This window comes from Schistocerca cancellata, chromosome 6 (genome assembly GCF_023864275.1).
Source record: "Schistocerca cancellata isolate TAMUIC-IGC-003103 chromosome 6, iqSchCanc2.1, whole genome shotgun sequence".
NCBI lineage: Eukaryota > Metazoa > Arthropoda > Insecta > Orthoptera > Acrididae > Schistocerca > Schistocerca cancellata.
This window is the reverse complement of record NC_064631.1, coordinates 386754277-386779341: the sequence shown is the minus strand read 5'-3', so window position 1 is coordinate 386779341 and position 25065 is coordinate 386754277. Positions and strand designations below refer to the sequence as shown.

Below are 25065 nucleotides of genomic sequence, written 5' to 3'. Positions count from 1 at the left end.
AATCACGGTAGTAATATCCTTAAAAACTCACATGTATTCCCTTTGTCTGCTATGCTGTTTGATGTCTTCTGTGGAGTATTTTTAGCTGATGAATTTTGTATTAGTTTCTGTTGTTTGAACTGTTGACGGAACTGTTCTTGTTTCTGTTGCTGTCTCCGCTTCCTTTCAAGTCGACTCTCTTCATCAGACACGCCATTCTTGTTCACACTATGTAACACTGGTGATGTGCAGGTGGTACTAGGCTTCTTTGTTGTTTTCACTACAAAGCACAAAGAAAGAAAAAACATAAAGGTTCACTATAAAGTTACCCTATACTTAATCTCAATATTATTTCTTTTTATTAATGAATTAGTGTAACAGGCAAAATGAATCACCTGACATGGAAGGTGTACATTCTTGATTGTTGGGAAAAAGTTGTGCCAGTGGTTTCTTTTCTGGAGTTATTCCTACATTCTGGGGAATGCCATCACAATTCCTTGTTTCAGAAGGATAAAAATCAGAATTCATCAGAATTTCTGATATCTTTCCACCGAAACTGAGTAAAGCTGATCTTATGCCCCTTAACACAGAATCCTGTTGTGTAAAAATAACAAAGAGCTTTAGTTAAAACCACATACTTTTCCTGTAAGGGTCCAACATTATTATTATTTCTTTCCTTTCTCAGACGTTATGTCTTATTATTATTATTATCACTGTTGTTGTTTTTGCACAAGCAAGCAGAATGTAACAATATTATGAGAAGGAAAGCTGCTACTCACCATATGGTGAAGATGCTGAGTTGCAGATAGGCACAACAAAAAGACTCTCACAATTAAAACTGTCAGCCATTAAGGCCTTCGTCAACAATAAACACACATACACACTCACGCAAACGCAACTCAGTCGTGTGTGCAACTCTTCAAAAGGTAAGCAAGATTATAGTAGTTCGTTCCAGTATTATAGATGCAAGATATCAATATTAGAAGACCTATCCTTTTAATTCCATTAATATCATATACTTTTGGTAGCATGGAATAGTCAGTCTGATAATGGAGGCAAGTATGGAGGTGGTGGCAAGTACTGTAGGGGAGACCAAGGCTTGACTATAATAGGTTCAAATGGAAGTAGGATGTAACAATTCTGCAAAAAATGTTAAGGCTTGCACAGAACAGACTACTATTGAGAGCTGCATCAAAGCTGTCTTTGATCTGAGAACAACAGAAACAACAATTATGGAGACAGTTTGATGCAGCAGTTTTAGATGGGGGTGATGGAGTTATGGTTGCTTATGATACTGGTAGAGGTCAGGCCTCAACTACCACATTCACTACACTGCCAACATCAGTAAGCAATTATACAGTAGCCACTACCAAATGTTTTGTGTACTCTGCCTTGATCTGGATTGTGTATTACTCATTGTTATCCTTCCTTATTTTGAAATAAGTAAGGATACTAATCCTGGTCCTATATGAGGTTTGAGTATGACTGTCAACACCAGAAGGAATCAGTAATCCGTACCATTCTATGTCAGTTCTGCTTTCACAGAAGCAAAATCTTGGCTCTCAGCCCTGCAGGAGGGAGGAGGGACTTTTACCCCCTCCCCTCTCCTCACCCCTTGGGTGATCTAAGTGTTTCCTGTACTTGTTTACACTTGCCATGACTGCAATATCTCCAGGCATCTTCCAGTATATGACCTTCTTTCATGAATCTTAAAACAAGTGTTAGCAGTCATTAACTTGTGCTCTGTGCAAAATTCTACCAGGTCACTCCCCTTTTCACTCCCTTCCCCCAGTGTACCTTCTCTTATTATCTTTCCTTCTCTTCCTTTTTCTGTTATCAAATTCCAGCTCCCATCACAATTAAATTTCTATCTCCTTTCACACTTGAATAAATTATTTTATCTCACGAACCATTCTTTCAATCTATCATGTACACAGCTAGTGGCCATATATACTTGTACTTCAGCTGTGAGTACTGGCTTTGTATCTGTCTTGAATATGATCATTTGTTCATTATGCTGTTCACAGTAGCACACCTGAATTCCTATTTTCTTATTCATTATTAGAACAGCACCTGCCTTATTGCTGCTTTGATTTTGTTTTGATCATCCCATGGTTACCTAACCAGAAGCATTGTTCTTCCTGTTGGCATCCTTCATTAATTCCAATGTAATTTAACTTCAAATTATCACCACAATACATGAAAAGGTGGATTGCTTCTCACCATAAAGATAATATGTTGAGTTGCAGACAGGCACAGCAAACGGTAATAGTTCTGAAATTATTTCATTTTGTTGGCTGGTTTTCAATGTTTTCACAACCATCTTCAGAAAGTGCATGTTTATTTAGTTTAACATTACACAATGCAAGGAAGTTCTCACATTGTATACTCTGAAAACCCCACAGCACCTTTCTTCTTGTGAGTGTGGCTATAGAACTTCTATCAGAAAGCATAATAGGTTTTTTTTGCAAGCGCGACACACATGCAAAACACAGTGCACAAAAACATGAAGGGGTAAATTGCTACTGAAATTTCAACAAGCAAACAGTTATTTACATATACTAAATTAGTAAATGCTTGTGCAATACATGACAAACATGTTTCACTTTAAATAAGCTAGGGCAAATTTAACATTTCTATTAGCTTTACAAAACGTGTGTATCGCACATTCCAATAAGAATTCAATGGCCACACTAGAAAGAGGAAAGAAGTTGTCATGAAATGTGAGCAAATAAAACCTGAGCTCTTTTTTCTATTGTAAGGTGTTAAATTACACACATGTACGCATCGAGAACTGAAAACATCTGAAAGCAGCAAAGGGCATAAAAGTAAATTTTGTAAACCTAAATAATGACTGGTTGCTGCATACTCTCTGTTAGTGATAAAGCAAAATCTGTCTTTGCAATATCAAGATTTCTCAGTGTTTTTCTAAGTCATATAATGGGTCAGATCATCAAGGGAACAAGGCCCAAAAAATATTTCTTTTGTGCACTTATTAAGTTAGGTAGTCTGTCCAGCAGAACTGCTCACCCAGCAGTTTGAAAAAATAAGTACGAGTGGCAAGTGAGAAAACATAAAACTGAAGATTCATAAATAATACATTTCTTGTGGTTTCAGAAGTGACAGTGATGACAGTCACACACTACAGCTGGAGGAGAAAGCAATCAAGCATATTTCATCTCTGGCAAGGGTTAATGTGAATGCAATTACTTTATCTGACCACTAGCTTCTTTGATTGCAACAACTGCTGCTGACGGGTCATCATACAGATTACTAATGACCTCATGTGAAAATCAAATGAAAATGGAATGTCAAGACTGCATCAGTTTTGGGAGTCATGATTGTTGCCTCAATTAGTTATTGTATCAAAATACAGACTCAAAATACCGGACCATGGGGAAAGTTAGTTTTAGTTTTTGTTATTTATAAAAATTGGATATAGTTGTGGAAGACCTAACTCAAGCTTTCAGAGACACAGTAAGGTAAGGATTTATTATTTTTTTGTATGAAAATGTGGCCACTTCTCAAAAAAATTTTACAGATAAAAGGAAAGAGTAGTGGTGAGGAGAGATAATTTGACATAGAATGATGGAAAATTTAACCACATACAAAGAAACACCTGTTTTACGGAAGCTGGCATCAAGCAAACTCCCACTCACCAGCCAAAATATGTCTGGTCTATTTAATTATGTTACAGGATTCACTAAAATGCAAAATAGAAAATCCATTTCACTTGTGTGTGAGAACAAGTTGAAATTCATGAAAGGGCTACTCTCCAGTACATGTCGTACAAGATGATCTATAAAAAAATCAATAACAAACAGATTTATCACTGTACCTAAAAAAAAAAAGAACAGAAAAATTTTAAAATTCAAAAATCACTAAGTATTATTTGATCATTACCTCCCTTGCATGTGACATACTTCGTATTTTACTTGTGAGACCCTCAGATAATCCATAGCCGATTTCCTGGTGGTAAGTGCCATCTTTCAATTCTACTTTGACAACTGATGATATTCCAACTGAAAACACTCCTTCATTGGAATCTACATAATCTGTAAAATACCACAGCCTCAGACAACCAATTCATTTGCAGCATTAAGTTCTAGTATATTAACAGGTTCAAAATTCAAAAGAAGGTCATTGGTATTTTCAAACAATGTGAGATTTTTCAGTCCATGTAAATAACATACTGAAGCCAATACTATGTTAAACCATCTAAGTCATTACATATTCTATTTATACCCTGTCATTGTGCAAAGGCAGAGCAGTGGTTTTATGAAAATTGGCAAATATTGCTCCGAGTGTCTGGAAAGTATGTTTGAATGACACATCGACCATAAAATGTTATGCTTCTGCATCTACATCTACTCTCTGTGAACCATTGTGAAGGGCATGGCAGAGGGTACACCTCACCATACTAGTTATTAGGGCTTTCCCCCATTCCATTCATGCGGGAGTGAGGGAAAAATGATTGTTTAAATATCTCTGTGCATGTTGTAATTAATCTACTCTTATTTTCACAATCCCTATGAGAGTGATACCTAGGGGCTGGGGGGTATATTCCTCAAGTCATCGTTCAAAACTGCTTCTTGAAACTTGGGATGGTTTCCGCCTATCTTCAAGAGTCTGCCAATTCTGTTCTTTCAACATCTCAGTGACACTCTCCAGTGGGTCAAATAAACTTGTGACTATTTGTGCTGCCCTTCTCTATATATATTCAATATCCCCTGCTAGTCTTTGATAAGGGCTCCACACTTGACCCATCTTCTAGGACGGGTTGCAAGAGTGATTTATAAGCAGTTTCAATTTTAGAATGGTGGTATTTCCGTACTATTTACCAACTAACCGGAGCCTGCTACTTGCTCTATCCATGAATGAGTCTATGTGATCATTCCATTTCAAATCCATTTACCAACTAACCGGAGCCTGCTACTTGCTCTATCCATGAATGAGTCTATGTGATCATTCCATTTCAAATCCCTCCAAAGTGTGATACACAGGTATCTCTATGAGCTGGCTGATTCCAACAGCGACTCATTGATATTATAGTCATAGGATACTATGTTTTCTTTTTCTTTTTGTGAAGTGCACAATTTTACATTTCTGAACATTTAGAGCAAGTAGCCACTCACTTTAATATTTTGAAATCTTATCAAGGTCTGACTGAATATTTGTACATTTTCATTCAGGCTACTCTTCGCTGTAGAGAACTGCATTGTCTGCGAAATGTGTGAAGTTACTACTAATATCATCTGCAAGATCATTAATATACTACATCAACATCAAGTGACCCAACACTCTTCCCTGGAGCACACCCAAGTTACTTCCACATCTGTCTACTACTATCCACCAAAGATAACATGCTGCATTCTCCATAACAAGAAATCCTTTTTTGCTTGTCAACAAGTGAGTAAAAGAAATGCAAAAATCTGCTTAGGTCAGATGAAGTATGAGGTGGTAAATCCATACACTTTAACCAACCAAAAACACAGAGCTCACTGAATATATCTTTGTATTAACATACTCATCTTATAAAGTTTTTATTGCTGTAGTTGGGGTGACATAAGTTGATCCCTAACAGTTGCAGCGGGCTGGGGATGACAGCTTCACAGGCCTATATCAATCAATAACGTAATGCAAATTTGTAAACGTCTCTATGGGAATGCCTCACTGTTGTCACAGCTCTGTAGACAGCTACTGTTTCACCTGTAACCATTAGCAGCCCACAGCTGGAAGCTCACAACAGCACTGCGAGCTGTTAGGGATCTTCTTACACTGTCTCAACTATGGTGTGTTGTGGGATTTGGATGGGGGATTTAAGGGTTTCTCTGCCAATAAGGCCAGTGACAAGCCAAAGAAGTTGAACACTGGGCAGTACGATGAGAATACCAGAGCAGGCAACTCGGCTGAACAGAGTGGTGGCTATCTCTAAAAATGGCAATCACAGATGTTGGAAAGACAAACATTGGTACAATGAAGATAACTATTGGGAAACTTTGGGTAAGAGATGACATATTTCAATTGAGCAAAGGAGGGCCAAAAATGTTCAGGGGAAGACAGGGATGCAGCAATATAAATCATTTAGGGATGAAGTACATAGGAAATGCATGGCAGCTAAGGCAAAATCATTTCAGGAAAGTTGTGAAGAAATCCAAAAAGAAATGATCAACAGAAAGGCTGACTCAACATACTGAGAAGTCAAAACAACCTTCAGTGAAATTAAACACAAGGGTGGTAACATTAAGTGTGCAATGGAACTCCACTGTTAAATGCAGAAGAGAGCAGATAAGTGGGAAGAGTGCACTGAAGGTCTCTACAAGGAGAACATGTCTGATAATGTGGAAGGAGAAACTGGAGTAACAGGAATGAGATGGGAGATCCAGTATCAGAGTAAGAATTTAGACGAGCTTTGGATAAAATAGTGCAGAAAGTATAGATAATATTCTATCAGAATTTCTACAATCATTGAGGGGCTTGGCAAGAAAATGACTATTCACACTGGCGTGTAAAATATATAGTGTCTAGTGATATACCATCACACTTTTGGAAAAATAATGTTCACGGAATTCCGAAGATAGCAAGAGCAAATAGGTGCAAAAACTGTCGCACAATCAGCCTAACAGCTCTTGTATCTAAGCTGCTCACAAGAATAATATATGAAATGGAAAAGAAAATTAATGATATGTTAGATGATAAGCAGTTCAGCTTTAGGAAAGGTAAAGGCACCAGAGACAGTTCTGACATTGTGAATAATGGAGCAAGGCTGAAGAAAAATCAAGACATGCTCACAGAATTTGTTGATCCAAAAAAAGCATTAAGACAATATAAAATGCTGCAAGATGTTCGAAATTCTGGGAAAAAAAAATAGGAGTAAGATATAGGGAAAGACAGGTAACACATATTATGTACAAGAACCAAGAGGGAACAATAAGACTGAAAGATCAAGAGCGAAGTGCTTGGCTTAATAATGGTGTAAGATAGGGATGCAGTCTTTTGCCCTATTGTTCAATCTATACACCAAGGAAACAATGATAGAAATAAAAGAAAGTTTCAAGGGCAGGATTAAAATGTAGGGCAAAAGGATATTTATGATAAGATTCATTGACGACATTGCTATCTTCAATAAAAATGAAGAAGAACTACAGGATCTCTCGAATGGAATTTACAGTCTAATCAGTATAGAATGTGGACTGATAGTAAACTGAAAAGAGACAAAGATAAAGAGATGTAGCAGAAATGACAATAATGAGACACTTACCACAAAAATCGGTGGTCAGAAGGTAGGCGAAGTTAAAGAAATCCAGCTACCATGGAGGCAAAATTACCTACAATAGCCGAAGCTAGAAGGACATAAAAAAGCAGACTAACACAGGCAAAGAGGGCATTCCTGGTCAAAAGAAGTCCATTGGTATCAAACACAGGCCTTAATTTGAGGAATAAATTTCTAAGGATGTATGTTAGGAGCATAACATTATACGGTAATGAATCACGGACAATGGGAAAATCATAACAGAAGAGAATCAAAGTGCCTGAGATGTGGTCTACAGAAGAATGTTGAAAATTAGGTTGACTGATAAAATACAGAATGAGGAAGTTCTCCACAAAATCAGTGATGAAAAGAACATACAGGAAACACTGGCAATAAGAAAAGACAGAATGATAGGATGTGCGTGTGCGTGCGGGTCAGCGTGCGCGTAGAGAGAGAGAGAGAGAGAGAGAGAGAGAGAGAGAGAGAGAGAGAGAGAGAGCGGGGGGGGGGGGGGGGGGGGGGTTAGTATTTTATGTTCATGGAGAGACTATGTTTATGGAAAAAACGTGAGTTTGTTGGTTATGTTCTTTTTGTTTTTTGGTAGTTCAATATTAAATTTCATAATGAGGAGATTAATAAATAGTTCTTCATGAAAGTTGTAACTGTTTTCCTATAAATTTTGGGTGCTCGTCTGGGACCAATTGAACAAGTCATGATGCAGTTTTTCTACCTAATCTACAACATTTACGACAAACCTTTCTGAGTACCATTTTGCCTGCAATGACACAGCGACATGTAATTGTCCTGATTCTGGTTCTTTGTGAAGGATTCACATTTTAATAACAATTAGCAGATTAGATTAGATTAATACTAGTTCCATGGATCATGAATATGATATTTCGTAATGATGTGGAACGAGTCAAATTTTCCAATACATGACATAATTAAGTTAATTTAACAACATAATTAAGTAAATATAACAAATTTTTTATTTTTTTGTTTTTTTTTTATTTTTTTTATAATTTTTTTGTTTGGTGTTTTTCATTTTTTCTTAATTTATATCTAAAAATTCCTCTATGGAGTAGAAGGAGTTGTCATACAGAAATTCTTTTAATTTCTTCTTAAATACTTGTTGGTTATGTCAGACTTTCGATGCTATTTGGTAAGTGACCTAAGACTTTAGTGGCAGTATAATTCACCCCTTTCTGTGCCAAAGTCAGATTTAATCTCGAATAGTGAAGATCATCCTTTCTTCTAGTATTGTAGTTATGCACACTGCTATTACTTTTGAATTGGGTTTGGTTGTTAATAACAAATTTCATAACACAGTATATATACTGAGAAGCTACTGTGAATATCCCTAGATCCTTAAATAAATGTCTGCAGGATGATCTTGGGTGGACTCCAGCTGTTATTCTGATTACATGCTTTTTTGCAATAAATACTTTATTCCTCAGTGATGAATTACCCCAAAATATGATGCCGTATGCAAGCAATGAGTGAAAATAGGCGTAGTAAGCTAATTTACTAAGATGTTTATCACCAAAATTTGCAATGACCCTTATTGCATAAGTAGCTGAACTCAAACGTTCCAGCAGATCATCAATGTGTTTCTTCCAATTTAATCTCTCATCAATGGACACACCTAAAAATTTTGAATATTCTACCTTAGCTATATGCTTCTCATTAAGGTATATATTTATTAATGGCGCCATACCATTTACTGTACGGAACTGTATGTACTGTGTTATCAAAATTCAGTGAGAGTCCGTTTACAAGGAACCACTAAGTAATTTTCTGAAAGACATTCTTGACAATTTCATGAGTTAATTCTTGTTTGTCAGGTGTGATTACTATACTTGTATCATCAGCAAAGAGAACTAACTTTGCCTCTTCATGAATATAGAATGGCAAGTCATTAATATATATTAAGAACAACAAAGGACCCAAGACTGACCCTTGTGGAACCCCATTCTTGATAGTTCTCCAGTTTGAGGAATGTGCTGATCTTTGCATATTATGAGAACTGCTTATTTCAACTTTCTGCACTCTTCCAGTTAGGTACGAATTAAACCATTTGTGCACTGTCCCACTCATGCCACAATACTTGAGCTTGTCTAGCAGAATTTCATGATTTACATAATCCAAAGCCTCTGCAAATGGGCAGTGATAAAAGCTTTAGTTTACTTGAAAAATGACAGAAAAACTTTCCAATTTAGAAATAGGCAATAAAAGCGAACCATGAGTCTCGCCACATTCACTAGGTCAATGTAAATTTTCTCTGTCATTTTGCGACATCAAGAGTGCTCTTAAGTCATTTAGCGGCAGTAGCAGATATCCAGTTATTAAGTGGTTTACGGACTTCAAAGAAACAGCATTTTAAATGGGTTGGAGTCTTTGCTTTTGCAAAAAAGGTACTTGGAGAGTTAGCTAATACTTTTATTCAAGGTGACGAGAGTCTTACATCACGAGTTACACTGAAGGAAGCTTTGCAGAAAGAATTCAACGTGAAAACAAGTGCTATGGAGGTAGAAGAAGAAATGGGAAAACTGAGGGGTTTGGTGCAGAAATGGTGTAACCCACAAATACCCATTTTTTTATATTTTTCTGTTTTTTGTTACTTCATTACACTGTTTTTATAGCCTTTACTTCGTTACATTGTTTTTATAGCCTATCATTTTTGTATTTCATTCAGGTGCCATTCAGGAGTAAAACATTAGTGTTGTAACTTGTAGACCACTATTTTGAAATTAATCGAGTGCAAAATTGGTGTAACCCACTACGGATTCATTTAATGAAGAAAATCTGAGTGATTCTGGTTCTGATCAAGAATATGTTCCACATGCTTCTTCATATGAATATGACTTATTATGAAAACCCCAAAAGGTAGCTTAAAAAGAGAAATGTGAAAAGACAAATGAGTGCTGAAACAGCAAAACTGAAAGCATCTGCCGTGTCAGTGCCTATAATGATCCACAAAATAAAAGAGGTAACCCTACTCTCACAGATCCTGAAAATGATGGACAAATGCCAAGTACCTCAGCTAAAACAACAGTTACTGTTATGGAAGGAGATGGAATTGCTGATCTGGATGCGAGTGGAAACTTTATTGGTGTTGAAGATGACCCCCTGCCATTCAAAAAAAGGGTAGAAAGAGAACAAGGAATCCTGATTTGTGGAAATGAAATGTAAAGAAGATGTAATGTGTAACTGGCACGTAGAAGAAGTTTAGTTTCTATCATTGCAATTGTCCTAACAACTGTGAGGTTAATGTTCCTGAAGAAGACAGGCAGTGCAATTTTGAAAGGTTCTATTCCCTTGGCAAAGAACGTGAATTAACTCAAAAAAGTTTTATCTGTGGATTGTTGCAACAAACAATGAAGAAGTGGTAATATAGAACAGCAGTATTGTATCGTGCATTCACTCGTACATAAACCTTAAAGAAACAGGATGGTAATGTTAATATTTGCAGACTTGTTTTCCAAAACACAAAGGACAACCAAATCGACAATACCTTAATCCCGAACTGAACATTGCCAAAATGCACCGTTTGTATTTGGATTGGCGTAAAGAACAAGATTACACCCCAGTAAAGGAATCTCTTGAAAGTCTTATTAGAATTACTGGGATCGCAAAAAAGAAAGGAAACAAATTTCAAGTCATTCATCTACAGGAAGACGATTTTAAAAGCACAAAATTACCAAATATGCAGCAACCAGTCGTAAAAACATGTTTTATTTATTCACTATTGCAAGGTCAAACATAACTTTATGTCCTCTGCTTAAGACAGGATTAATACTCAGGGCACATATTGGTTGAAAGCACCAATGATGGCTGTTAATCAGTTGAAATTGATTTGCAATAGTGAATAAATAAAACATTTTTTTGTGACTGGTTGCTGCATATTTGGTAATTTTATGGTTTACGGTTGCTGCACGACTAGGGAACCACATGGAGCCCACCATACATGATTTTAAAAGCATCAAGCCTTTGAAAGATATAACTGTTAAGAAAAAAATATGTATGGATGGTGACAAATTCAGCTGGCTGAAGATACAGCAGGTGAAATTTCACAAGGAAAAACCTTTCGAAATCGATTTCTCTGAAACATAAATCGAGATATGCCATACAGAGCCATGAATTGCAAGAAAACCAGAAAAAGATTGTCAAATACATCAACCAGGTTGTGTCATGCTTTTGAAGTTATCTGAGGTGAAGAAATATACAATAACACATGCTAAAGCTAATGATTTAAGGAAGCTGATGAAATATGTTCCTCCCATCCATCACAGGTTTTATGAAGATATTATTAATTCACAAGCTACACTTCCAGAGTCTGATACAGACATATTTGAGTGAAGAAGGCGACAATGAGTGATTGTTTACTGGGAGAAATGTATAGACATTTTTGAATATTACCTTAAAAAGTTACATTATTTTGAGTACTAATGTCAGTAAAGAAAGAAGTTGTAATTTCCATCCCATGTTTGTAGCAAAATGTGAAATAAATGTTGTTTATCTTCTTCAATACATACTGTTTATGTAATTTCAATAGTTCTATTTCCATCAGTTTTCTTAAAACTATGATAATGTAGGTTACTTCATTCTGGGAGTAAATACATATTTTGTTCATAGATAGCAACAATGACGTATAGAAATACAAAAACGTTGAATACACCACATTTTCTTGGAGGTATAATGGTGTAACCCACAATTTTGGCACTGAAAATGCAATTTTTAAGTTCATATAGAGAGCAAATATTCACATTTAATAATACCACTACAAGTACAAACAACATTTTTTTAGCAGTAATAGTTAATTTATACAGTTTATCTTTACTTACTTTTCCTAAAAACAAGAAACTTGTGGGTTACGCAATTTCTGCTGCAAACCCCTCGACTCTCTTCAAGAATATTTTTTTTCATAATGAAATAAATTGCCATCTGCCCTGATATTTGTAATGACACTATTTCAGCACATGACTGACAGGACGGAAGATGACTAATGCACAAAACTTCTACTTTAATGCACTGGAAGTGTGAGAGTTTAAGGAAAAAACAAGGCATTAGGAAAGAGCTGTGAAGTCACTGTCGCAAAGAAATAAAAGTTCAGCAATGAAAATTTAAACTCCAGTAAGAAACATGCTAAAGACTCGCGTAACAGAATTACTGTATGTACAGTTTGGGATCCAAAAAAGTGTTTCAATTGTGGTGCCAGTGGTCACAGGGAAAATGATCGCAACCTCAAGAGCAAGAGAAGAAGATGCATTAATTTTAACAAATTTGGCCACATGTCATTAGAACACACAAAGGAGCAAAGTGATCAAGAGGCTACAATTAATGCAAATACCATTAAAAGGAGTATGTTGTTGTTGTTGTTGTTGTTGTGGTCTTCAGTCCTGAGACAGGTTTGATGCAGCTCTCCATGCTACCCTATCCTGTGCAAGCTTCTTCATCTCCCAGTACTTACTACAACCCACATCCTTCTGAATCTGCTTAGTGTATTCATCTCTTGGTCTCCCTCTATGATTTTTACACTCCACCCTGCCCTCCAATGCTAAATTTGTGATCCCTTGATGCCTCAGAACATGTCCTACTAACCGGTTCCTTTCATTTTGTCAAGTTGTGCCACATAATCCTCTTCTCCCCAATTCTATTCAATACTTCATCATTAGTTATGTGATCTACCCATTTAATCTTCAGCATTCTTCTGTAGCACCACATTTCGAAGCTTCTATTCTCTTCTTGTCCAAACTATTTATCGTCCATGTTTCACTTCCATACATGGCTACACGCCATACAAATACTTTCAGAAACGACTTTCTGACACTTAAATCTATACTCGATGTTAACAAATTTCTCTTCTTCAGAAACACTTTCCTTCCCATTGCCAGTCTACATTTTTTATCTTCTCTACTTCGACCATCATCAGTTATTTCGCTCCCCAAATAGCAAACTCCTTTACTACTTTAAGTGTCTCATTTCCTAATCTAATTCCCTCAGCTTCACCCGACTTAATTCATTACACTCCATTATCCTAGTTTTGCTTTTGTTGATGTTCATCTTATACCCTCCTTTCAAGAAACTGTCCATTCCGTTCAACTGCTATTCCAAGTCCTTTGCTGTCTCTGATAGAATTACCAAGTCATTGGTGAACCTCAAAGTTTTTATTTCTTCTCCATGGATTTTAACACCTACTCCGAATGTTTCTTTTGTTTCCTTTACTGCTTGCTCCATATACAGATTGAATAACATTGGCGAGAGGCTACAACCCTGTCTCACTCCCTTCCCAACCACTGCTTCCCTTTCATGCCCCTCGACTTATAACCGCCATCTCGTTTCTGTACAAATTGTAAATAGCCTTTCACTCCCTGTATTTTACCCCTGCCACCTTTAGAATTTGAAAGAGAGTATTCCAGTCAACATTGTCAAAAGCTTTCTCTAAGTCTACAAATGCTTGAAACGTAGGTTTGCCTTTCCTTAATCTTTCTTCTAAGATAAGTCGTAAGGTCAGTATTGCCTCAAGTGTTCCACTATTTCTATGGAATCCAAACTGATCTTCCCCGACGTCGGCTTCTATCAGTTTTTCCATTTGCCTGTAAAGAATTCGCATTAGTATTTTGCAGCTGTGACTTATTAAACTGATAGTTCGTTAATTTTCACATCTGTCAACACCTGCATTCTTTGGGATTGGAATTATTATATTCTTCTTGAAGTCTGAGGTAATTTCGCCTGTCTCATAAATCTTGCTCACCAGATGGTAGAGTTTTGTCAGGACTGGCTCTCCCAAGGCTGTCAGTAGTTCTAATGGAATGTTGTCTACTCCCGGGGCCTTATTTCGGCTCAGGTCTTTCAGTGCTCTGTCAAACTCTTCACGCAGTATTGTATCTCCCATTTCATCTTCATCTACATCCTCTTCCATTTTCATAATATTGTCCTCACGTACATCGCCCTTGTATAGACCCTCTATATACTCCTTCCACCTTTCTGCTTTCCCTTCTTTGCTTAGAATTGGGTTCCCGTCTGAGCTCTTGATATTCATATGAACTTAATTGATGAAAGGAGAAAATATAAAAATGCAGTAAATGAAGCAGGCAAAAAGGAATACAGACGTCTCAAAAATGAGATCGACAGGAAGTGCAAAATGGCTAAGCAGGGATGGCTAGAGGACAAATGTAAGGATGTAGAGGCTTATCTCACTAGGGGTAAGATAGATACTGCCTATAGGAAAAATTAAAAGGAGTATTAACAACTGTAAATTATAAAATGTATGAATAAAGGTGAGGTCGCTAACTGACTATAGTTGTCAATTTATTATTACAGCATGTTCACAAGATAATGGATGCTCCTTGTTTGCAAGAAACTAATGCAGTCTTGTCAGGGTTTAGGAAAAACTGTCTCTCCACAAGGATATTTTACAGGCATTGCTGAGAGTGATGATGTGAAAATTGTAACAGATATTTATGTGCTTTCTATAAACACAATGAATTGAGAAATGGTAGTGTGAAATGATGTAGAACAAACTGAAGTTTGAATAAACAAAAGCGGAGTTACTACCAGAAAGCAAGAAGGAGAAGCTCATCTCTTGTGCATCCATATACCACGCAGACCAAAACTAGATACCAAAATCTCCGTTAGTGATGAAACAAAGAAACACACTGAAGATTTAGTGACTAATCACACCATGACAAACACAAAATCCACTGATGTTAGAATGAAGATTATTGTGAGAGAAGAGCAAACGATATATAGCAGACCCAGCAGATTGCAATAAGAAGAGAGAGAAATCATTGGTAATCATGTCCAAATGTAGCTTACCAAGAATTAATAGAACCAAGTACATACAAATATGCTAGGCAAGTTGTAGTTGTAAAAAACAAAAATGGAGAATATCACATCTGTATAGACTACAGAAAATTAAACAAGATCATGGTAAAAGAGCATTACCCAAGAGAAGAGCAAACAATATATAGCACACCCAGCAGATTGCCACCAGATGAGAGAGAAATCATTGATAACCATTTACAGATGTAGCTTATCATGAATTAATAGAACCAAGTTAATATCAATATGCTAGCCAGGTCGTAAAAAAAAAAAAAAAAAAAAAGAGAGAGAGAGAGAGAGAGAGAGAGAGAGAGAGAAAAGAAAAGAAAAAGGAGAATATAACATCTGTATAGACTACAGAGAATTAAACAAGATCATGGTAAAAGATCATTAACCCATGAAGGTCTTTTACGTAAATTACAATATGTCTGAGTGTTCTCCAGACTAGACCTAAAGAATTGAGTTTCTTTCACATTGATGTTGAAGAGGAAAGCCAGAAATACAACTCATCTGTGACACACTCAGGGCAGTTTCAGTTCAGTAAACTTCCATTTGGATTACCACATCCACCTACAATGTTCCAGCATTATATAGACAATGTTTTTTGAGCACTGGTTCAAGAGAACATTATTTAAATGGAAGATGATATAATACCAACAAAGAGTGGTGATGAGGCATTTCGATGGCTTCATTTAGTGTTGAAAACTGTCGCAGAATACAGTTTGGAAGTTAATTTTCCAAAATGCCAGTTCTTGAAGAGAACTGTTGAATTACAGTGTGAACAAATCTGACCCGCTCCTGAGAAGACAACAGCCGTTCAAAACTTTCCAGTACCAAAATCTATTACAGCAATACAAAGATTCCTTGGCCGAACAAGATACTTCACAAAGTTTATCTCAAATTACTCTGCAATTGCCAAACCTCTCAGCAATTTACAAAGGAATAATCAAGAACAGACAGAGTATTAAAAATGTACAACATAAAACATGAAACTGGACTACATATAGGGCAAGCAAAGAAGGGTTTGGAGCTGTGGTATTACAGAAAAACTTCATATGGTTAATTCCATCCAGTCTTGTACGAGAGTAAAACTTTCAAGAGGAAAAATACAGTAGTTATAAGCTTGATGTTTTAGGTATTGTTAAAGCTTTACAGAAACTTCAGGTATATTTACTAGGATTATGTTTTAAAATTGCAATGGACTGTGCTGCATCCCAAAAGACTATGGATAAGGACTCGTTACTGAAAATAGCAAGATGGGCTGTGTCCTTGGAAGATTATTCCTACACCATCAAACAGCAATCTGGTTCTAGGATGAAACATGTAGATGGCTTAAGTCATCTAATGAATGTACAGTTTGGTTTCACAGATACTTTAATAGCTACAATCAGGAAAGCTAAAGAAGTATGATCGTTTAGCAGCAATCAAGAGCAATCTCAAAGAATGGCCTTACAAAAACTTTTTAATGAGAGATAGCGTCCTTTTCAAGTACTATGATGGACGAGAGGCTTCAGTGGTTCCATGCACAACGCAATGTGAAATCATTGAGCTTATGCATGAGAAAGGTCATTATGCAGTCAAGCAAACTGAAGAAGTAAAACAAGATTATTATATGACATATTTGATTGCCAAGTTTAAAAGAGTGATCTCCAATTATGTAAGAAATCAGGAACGAAGGTAGGCTTCCTTCATCCCATATTCAAAGAAAGTGAGCCATTACATACTTTTCATATGCATCATATTCGACCACTTCAATCAATGCACAAAGGATACAACCACATTCTAAATATTATTGATGGATTTACCAAGTTTACCTGGCTACATCCTGTAAAGATACAAATTCAACGGAAGTAGTTTGTGTAATTAAATTAGAGAACACTAATTTAGGGAATGCAGTTCAAGTAATTACTGATAGCTAGGGACTTGCTTTACTACTCAAGATTCCAAAAAGTGTCACATTAAAAAATGAATTGAGCACATTTTCATACCTACGGGACTCCATAGAGCCAATGGACAGATTGAGATCAATTTTACTTTGGCTAAAATCATTTTCAAGCTTAGTACTGATAGCCCTAATGAATGGTATAAATCAATTCAACACCTTATGAATTCAACATGCCATAAAAGTATTGGGAAAATACCATTTGAACATTTGATAGGAATTAAGAAGCACACAAAAAGTGTGCCTTAACATCACAAAATTACTGGAAGAAGAAATTATTAATTCATTGAAGAGGGACACTGTAAACTGACCTTCTCAATGCCAACCAGCATGGATTTTGAAGACATCAATCATGTGAAACCCAACTTGCACTTTTCTCACATGACATACTGAAAGATTTGGATCAAGGCAACCATGTAGATGCAGTGTTTCTTGGTTTCCAAAAAGCATTTGACTCAGTACCACACCTACACTTATTGTCAAAAGTACGATCACATGGGGTATCAAGAGTAAATTTGTGACTGGATTGAGAACTTTTTGGTAGGGAGGACAAAGCATGTTACCTTGGATGGAGAGTCATTGTCAGATATAGACATGACTTCGGATGTGCCCCAGGGAAGAGTGTTGGGACTCTTGCTGTTGATGTTGTATATTAATGACCTTGCAGACAATATTAATAGAAAAAAAGGGCTTTTTTTAGACAATGCAGTTATCGATAATGAAATACTATCTGAGAGAATATTCAGTCAGATCTTCATAAGATTTCAAGGTGGTGTAGAGATTGGCAACTTGCTCAAAATGTTCAGAAATGTATAATTGTGCACTTCACATAATGAAAAAACATAGTATCCTATGAATATAATATCAATGAGTCACTGTTGGAATCGGCCAACTCATACAAATACCTGGGAGTAACACTTTGTAGGGATATGAATTGGACTGGTCACACAGGTTAAGTCATGGGTAAAGCAGGTGGTAGACTTTGGTTTATTGGTAGAATACTGGGCAAGCACACTCAGGCTACAAATGAGATTGCTTACAAATCACTTGGGCGACCCACTCTAGAATATAGCTCAAGTGTATGGGATCCATACCAGATAGGACTAAAGGGGGTTATTGAACATATACAAAGAAATGCAGCAAAAATGGTCACAGGTTTGTTTAATCCGTGACAGAGTGTAGCAGAGATACTGAAGGAACATAACTGACAGACTCTTGAAGACAGGTGTAAACTATCTTGAGAAAGCTTATTAATGAAGTTTCAAGCACCAGCTTTAAATGATTACTCTAGAGGTATACTACAACCACCTATGTATCGCTTGTATAGAGACCGTGAGGATAAGATTAGAATAATTACAGCATGCACAGAGACATTCAAACAATCATTCTTCCCGTGTTCTATACAGGAATGGAAAAGGAAGAAAACCTAGTGACTGGTACAATGGGATGTACCCTCTGCCGCGCACTTCACAGTGGTTTGGCAGAGTATAGATGTAGATGTAGAAGATGCTAAGCTACAAATCAGCAAGGTGCAAGAAGAAAACCACACTAGCTTCAACAGACATTGGAAGAAAGCCTCCATTACAAAGTTGGTGACCTGGTGGCAATAAAACGAACGCAAACTGGGCTAACATTAAAGCTGAAGGCCAAGCACCTAGACGGATATCGAGTTACAAAACTTTAAAAAATTACACATAGATGTGTGCCCAGAAGTTGATAACCATGAGGGACCCACGATTTCAACAATATGTGCTGAATATGCAACCTTGGCCAAATGTCTACTCACCATCTAATTCAGATGATTGTCAGAATAACCAAATATGAGATTCGGGGGGGGGGGGGGGGGGGGGGGGTTAAGGGCTTCCCTGCCAATGAGAATGGTGATGTGCCAGAGAAGCTGAGTATTAGACAGTATTTTTGTGTGTTCATGGAGAAAACACAGGTTTGTTGGCTAAGTTCTTTTGTTTTTTGGGGAGATCGGTATTAAAGTTCATAATGAGGAGATTAATGAGTGGTTCTTCTTGACAGCTGGAACTGTTTTTCCTACAATATATAAAGCCCCATAATAGCAGTAATATCTTAATAGCAGTAATATCTTAGCTTTCATTAGGTAATAAAGCAATTAATTATGCAAATCAGTGGCAATGTTTTAGAGAGCTGCACTCCACAGGTTTCCTACAACCCTAGCTATACTTTCAGAACAAAAAGAGAGTTCTTAGTTCAAATTTCTATCAGCAAGAGGAAAATACATAACATCTGTAACAGAATTTTTAGGGATGTTTCCTCAACATCAAATAATGAAGCTGATATTACTACAAAGAACAAAAAGACTGGCAACACTGTATTCTGTGACAGATTAGATAAAAGGTTTAATCAGATTACAGGATAAAAACATGTCAGCACAATCACAAGAATTATTGATCAATATATGAGAAACTTCTAAACTAAAGAGACTCTGTGTCCGTATGACATATGTAATCAACTATAAGAGACATATAAACAGCTGCATCTGAAAAATAAAGTGACACACCAATTCAACAGGAAGGTTTTCCTCTATCCTTAAACATTCTAATTAGGCAAGTGTAATAATTAATAATTATGTATATCAGCTTATATACAGCTTATTTTTGGAGTAATAGTAAATGTTTTAGGACATGGTCATGCAGACTATATCAAATATAACATTCCATGTAATGCGTCCCATTTTTATTAGTTACAGAGGTACAGCTAGTTACACAGGGTGTATACGTGGACCAGGAAAAAATATTCCTGGATTTTCCCCAGGTTTCCCAATTAAAAATACACTTATTACCAGTGAAAATAAACTTTTTCCGTGTTAAATGAAAAAATAAAAAAATAAAAAAAAAATTGAAAGATCTTTGATTTACAGCAACATGTACACTGCATATTTTCTTATTATGGTACGCTGCATATTTTCATATTACAAAAGTGTAAATTCGAATTCCAGCATGTAGTTCCCAAAGCACTGAAATCGAGATTGCATTGCGCTTTTATAAGCCAATCATGGCCCATGTCACATGATCTCGCCAGCCAATGACAGCAGATATTCAGAGCATAGGACACATGATGTAGTCAGCCAGCAGCAACATCACTGTTAAGTAGTGCGAACACACAAACTGGGAAATTTAATGGTTTAAATGAACATAGTGTAGCCACAAGAAAAGCTAAGCTTTCACATATAATACTGGTCTCAATGATTAATAAGCTACAAGAAAAGCTATAATATTGGTCTTTCTTTTGTGTGTGTTACAACTTCACGATACATCACACAAACCTGCCAATAAAATTTTAAATAATGACATAAATGTCTGGTCTTCTGGGCCCAAAATTCTTCTAAGTGGCTGGTCCTCAAAGAGTTAAGTTTAAGAAAGCCATCATGAACCATTCGCAAAATTTTTCCTGCAACCTGTTAGAAATTGAGGGTGACGATTATTGAACTATATGAAAAAAATGTAAATTAGTTACAAACTATAGTGTGCACACACTTTGCTCAACATGTAAACGTCACTACAGATATTCGGATTTAGACAATGACATGTTTGATGTGCCTGCCATCATTGGCGATGATGTAGCACAGATGATAACGAAATTCTGCATGACCTGCTGAAGTGTCGGAACATTGATGCTGTCAATGACCTCCTGAATGGCTGTTTTCAGCTCAGCAATGGTTTTGGGGTTACCGCTGTATACCTTGTCTTTAATATAGCCCCACAAAAAACATTCATATTTGTTCAGATCTGGAGAATAAGGTGGCCAATCGAGACCCATGCCAGTGGCCAGAATGTGGTCCCCAAACACTCTCTTGCTTCGATGGGATCGAGCTCCATCTTGCATGAATCACATCTTTTCGAAATCAGGGTCACTTTGGACAATGGGAATGCAATCATTTTCCAAAACCTTCATGTATCGTTCAGTAGTCACCATGCCATGACAGAATATCGCACCAATTATTCCTTGACTGGACACTGCAAGCCATACAGTCACCCGTCGAGGGTGAAGAGAGAATTCTCGATCTCGAAATGTGGATTCTCAGTCCCCCAAATGCGCCAATGTTGCTTACCGATGAAACCATCCAAATGAAAATGAGCTTCATGCTAAACTAAACCATACAACATATACTAATTCCCATCATGCCCCGTGGCCAATCATGCAATTTGAACATCCTATCACAAACCATTAAGAAGCTATGACAATTTTATTTCATATACTTCAATAATTGTCAACTTGAAGGTTCATTTCAGCAGTTGCTAGAGAGGGCCAGAAAACAGGTGTTATGTGCGTGTGCAGCTACAATGATGTAGGAAGCCCGTATATTTGTACGTAAAAAGCATTAAGAGAACTTACATTACATCATAAAGGAAACAGGACACCAGAGGAAACTCCAAGAGCATTAGTATTTTGCAAACCATACTAGAATGCATAATTTGGCTTAAAGTGCACATTTGTATGTCCAGATTCACAATGAAGTAGGTCCCAACCTGATGATAAGCATTTCAGTGTGGTTTTCAGGATGTAAATTTTCTTGGAGTACTAGTACCATATTAAGTCATGTTTGGTTCTTTATTATGACAATGCCATACGTGCCAGAAGATGAAAACATGCACTTGAAATTCACGTTTTAGCCTTCTGTAATTATGCTGAATGTATTTTAACATGTGATAGCACCCGGCCACAGAAATCTGTTTTGTTTTCAATTGACCCGAGAGCTATAAATGAAGAGAAAACAGCAAAATCACTAAACAAACACTGGTCACATAGAGACTATCCCCTTCCCACTATAACACAGACTGCTCTGGGCATGCACGAATCTAGCAACTTGGGCGTTCCAGAAAAATGTTTCCGGGTAGCATGTGGCTGCTTGTTGCTATTGCTGATACATATTAACAGCCACACTTCAAGTAGCCAGTTGTGGGATAAGGCACTGCTCATATGCGATTCAATTGCGCGTGTGCATGGACCCGCTGGCATCTACTCAGATGAACCTAATGTAAATAGTTGTTACGTCTCGCTCATCAGGAGCAGTTTGCTGTTATGAAGAATTATGTACTGTTTGTCCTAAAGCATTTGACACATTTTGCTGTGGTAGATGCTTGTGTGCAGTGTGTTTTGTTGTTGGAAATGGTCCATTCCTTTGCAACTTAAAGTTTTATTTTTTTCTCTCGTTTATGTTTTATTGCTGCAGCATTAGTCTGCAACCGCATGAAACAGTAATATTCTTTGTTAGAGTATCAGTTCTTAGCATTCAAAACTACAAATATTTAACTAAAAACTAAAACAATGAAAAATTCCCGGATTTTCCCAGGTTTTTCACTGGATGAAAAAATTCCCGGATTTCTCCTGGATTTCCTGGTTGCCCGGGCTGTGTACACCCTGTTACAAGGGTAAGTTCTCATTATGTGTGTTGATGCTCGAGTTGTCATGGATGTATTTACTGGCTGTCATTTAAGTTTTGAAATACAAGTTATGACATGTGCTTCAGTTTACATCAATGAATTTTTTAAACTGTGAATGTGATTAGTTGACCAATTCTGCTGCATAGATTGAACCTGCTGCATGTACTTACAAATGCTGGGTAAGCTGATATGTATTTGTGTGGGAGTTTTGTAATGGAAATGCTGCTGCTGCTGCCACTGAAGTGTTGGTAAAGCATGTGGTAAATGATTTCCTAATGACAGGGTACCTGATTTAAGAGTGATTACTTGTATTTTCACTATATTGTATAAGACTGGTGCAGTGCTAATCAATCATATGTCACTTGGACGTGAAAATGAACAGTGTGTGAATGCTTAGAAGACATTAGTTCTTCAATTGACACATAGAAAATTTCTTCACATATCAGTGTTCCACATGCAAGAATATGGGGGTTATTACACATGCAAGGTCTCTATCCTTCTCATTTACAGTGGATTCAATACCTCAGAGAAAATAATGAATGAAAATATGAAATTTTGTCACTGGAAAATTTTAAAATGAAACTAATCCCATTATTATTGTTTTATAATGAAGGAACTTTCACTCATGACAATATCAGTAACACTCATAGCTCATATTGGTGATGTGACAAAAACTACGTGCCTTAGTGGAGAAACATTTTAAAGAATCTGGTGTAATATGATAAGTAATCAGTTATTCGGGCCTGTCGTTTTACCGCATCATCTTACAGGGCCTCATTATCTAGACTTCCTTGAAAATGAGCTTACAGTATTATTGGAAAAGATTCCTTTGGCTACAAGGATGGGCATGTTCGTCTAGTATAATGGGGCCCCTGCAGATACACAGGAGACCTTCTGTGAAATTTGGAAGGTAGGAAATGAGGTACAGGAAAAAGTGCAGCTGTGATGTTAAGTCATGAATCGTCCTTGAATAACTGAGTTGGTAGAGCATTTGCCCACGAAAGGCAAAGGTACCAGGATCAAGTCCTAGTCTGACACATGCAGTTTTAATCTCCCAGGAAGTTTCAAATCAGTACACACTTTGCTGCAAGGTGAAAATTCATTCTGGGAATTAACCGAGTGTTGAGATTGTGAATGTTAGTCATCCTTAAACACACTGTATTATACAACAGATTGAGAGTGAAGGTTGGTTGGTTGGTTGGTTTGGGGGATTAAAGGGACCAGACTGCGACGGTCATCGGTCCCTTTTCCAAAAAATTAAAACCGCCCATCGAGAATAAAAACGAACAACACGAAAGACGTCAGACGACACAGGACAGGAAAGACTCCGACAGAGATCAGACAAAACGAAATAAAATCACACAGAGTGTGACGGTGGTTAGCCGACCACAGGAACAAAAAAAAGGAAAAGCCAACCACCGAGAACACATTAAAAACTCAGTTTAAAACCGTAGGCCAAAGGCCAGAATCAACACAAAACAATAAAATAAAACAAACACTCAGATTAAATGATAAAAAACACCTGCCCGAATAAAACGTAAAACTAAGTCAGCCGTAGCAGAGTCATGTGTTAAAAGGGCAGGGAGCGAGTCAGGCAGGGCGTAAGACTGCCTGAGCACAGCTAAAAGTGGACAGTCCAATAAAATGTGGACCACTGTCAAAACGGAGCCGCACCGACATAAAGGTGGGGCCTCACGTCGCAATAGGTGGCCGTGCGTCATCCATGTGTGCCCAATGCGCAGCCAGCAGAGAACAACAGACTCCTTGCGAGAGACCCGCAAGGAGGAGCGCCACACACCAGTAGGCTCCTTGATGGCCCGAAGTTTATTTCGTGAAGGCAGGGCGCGCCATTCAGCGTCCCAAATGTCGAGAATTTTGCTGCATAGGAACGCTCGCAAATCTGTCTCCGGGAGGCCAATGTCCAGAGATGGTGTACTGGTGGCCTCTTTCGCCAGGCGGTCAACATTCTCATTGCCGGGTATCCCAACATGGCCTGGGGTCCACACGAAGACCACAGAGTGGCCGCAACGGGCAAGAGTATGCAGGGACTCCCGGATAGCCATCACCAGACGGGAACAAGGGAAACACTGGTCGAGGGCTCGTAAACCGCTCAGGGAATCGCTACAGATAACGAAGGACTCACCTGAGCAGGAGCGGATATACTCTAGGGTACGAAAGATGGCGACCAGCTCAGCAGTACAAACGCTGCAGCCAGCCGGCAACGAACATTGTTCGCAATGGTCCCCAAGAGTGAGCGCATAACCGACACGACCAGCAACCATCGAACCGTCAGTGTAAACAATGCCAGAGCCCTGATACGTGGCGAGGATGGAAAGAAAGCGGCGGCGGAAAGCCTCCTTCGGGCCCTGTGCCAATTCCAGCTGAAGGCATGGGCGAGGCACACACCACGGGGGTGTATGCAGAGGTGCCCGGAAAGGAGGCGGAAGAGGGAAAGCCCCAAGCCCGGAGAGAAGCTCTCGGACGCGGACCGCGATCGGAGATCCAGCCCTGGGCCTGCGTTCTGGAAGATGGACGTGCGACTGTGGGAATAGTAGCCGATAATTAGGATGCCCGGGCAAGCTGAAAACATGGGCAGCATAAGAAGCCAGCAAACGTTGGCGGCGTAATCGCTGTGGAGGGACACCCACCTCCAC

General features: G+C 37.8%; 1 protein-coding gene across 6 annotated transcripts in view; it reads right to left on the bottom strand.

Moving 5' to 3' along the window:
* Window positions 1-25065, bottom strand: part of LOC126190680 (DNA repair protein RAD52 homolog) — an 87021-nt gene that overhangs the window by 3311 nt on the left and 58645 nt on the right. For all 6 annotated transcript variants that reach the window (XM_049931135.1, XM_049931137.1, XM_049931136.1 and 3 more), the window contains 3 exons: window positions 3883-4034; window positions 375-573; window positions 32-259 (listed from right to left, as the gene is read on the bottom strand). In XM_049931135.1, the coding sequence (XP_049787092.1) occupies window positions 32-259; window positions 375-573; window positions 3883-4034 (579 nt within the window). The remainder of the gene's footprint in view (window positions 1-31; window positions 260-374; window positions 574-3882; window positions 4035-25065) is intronic.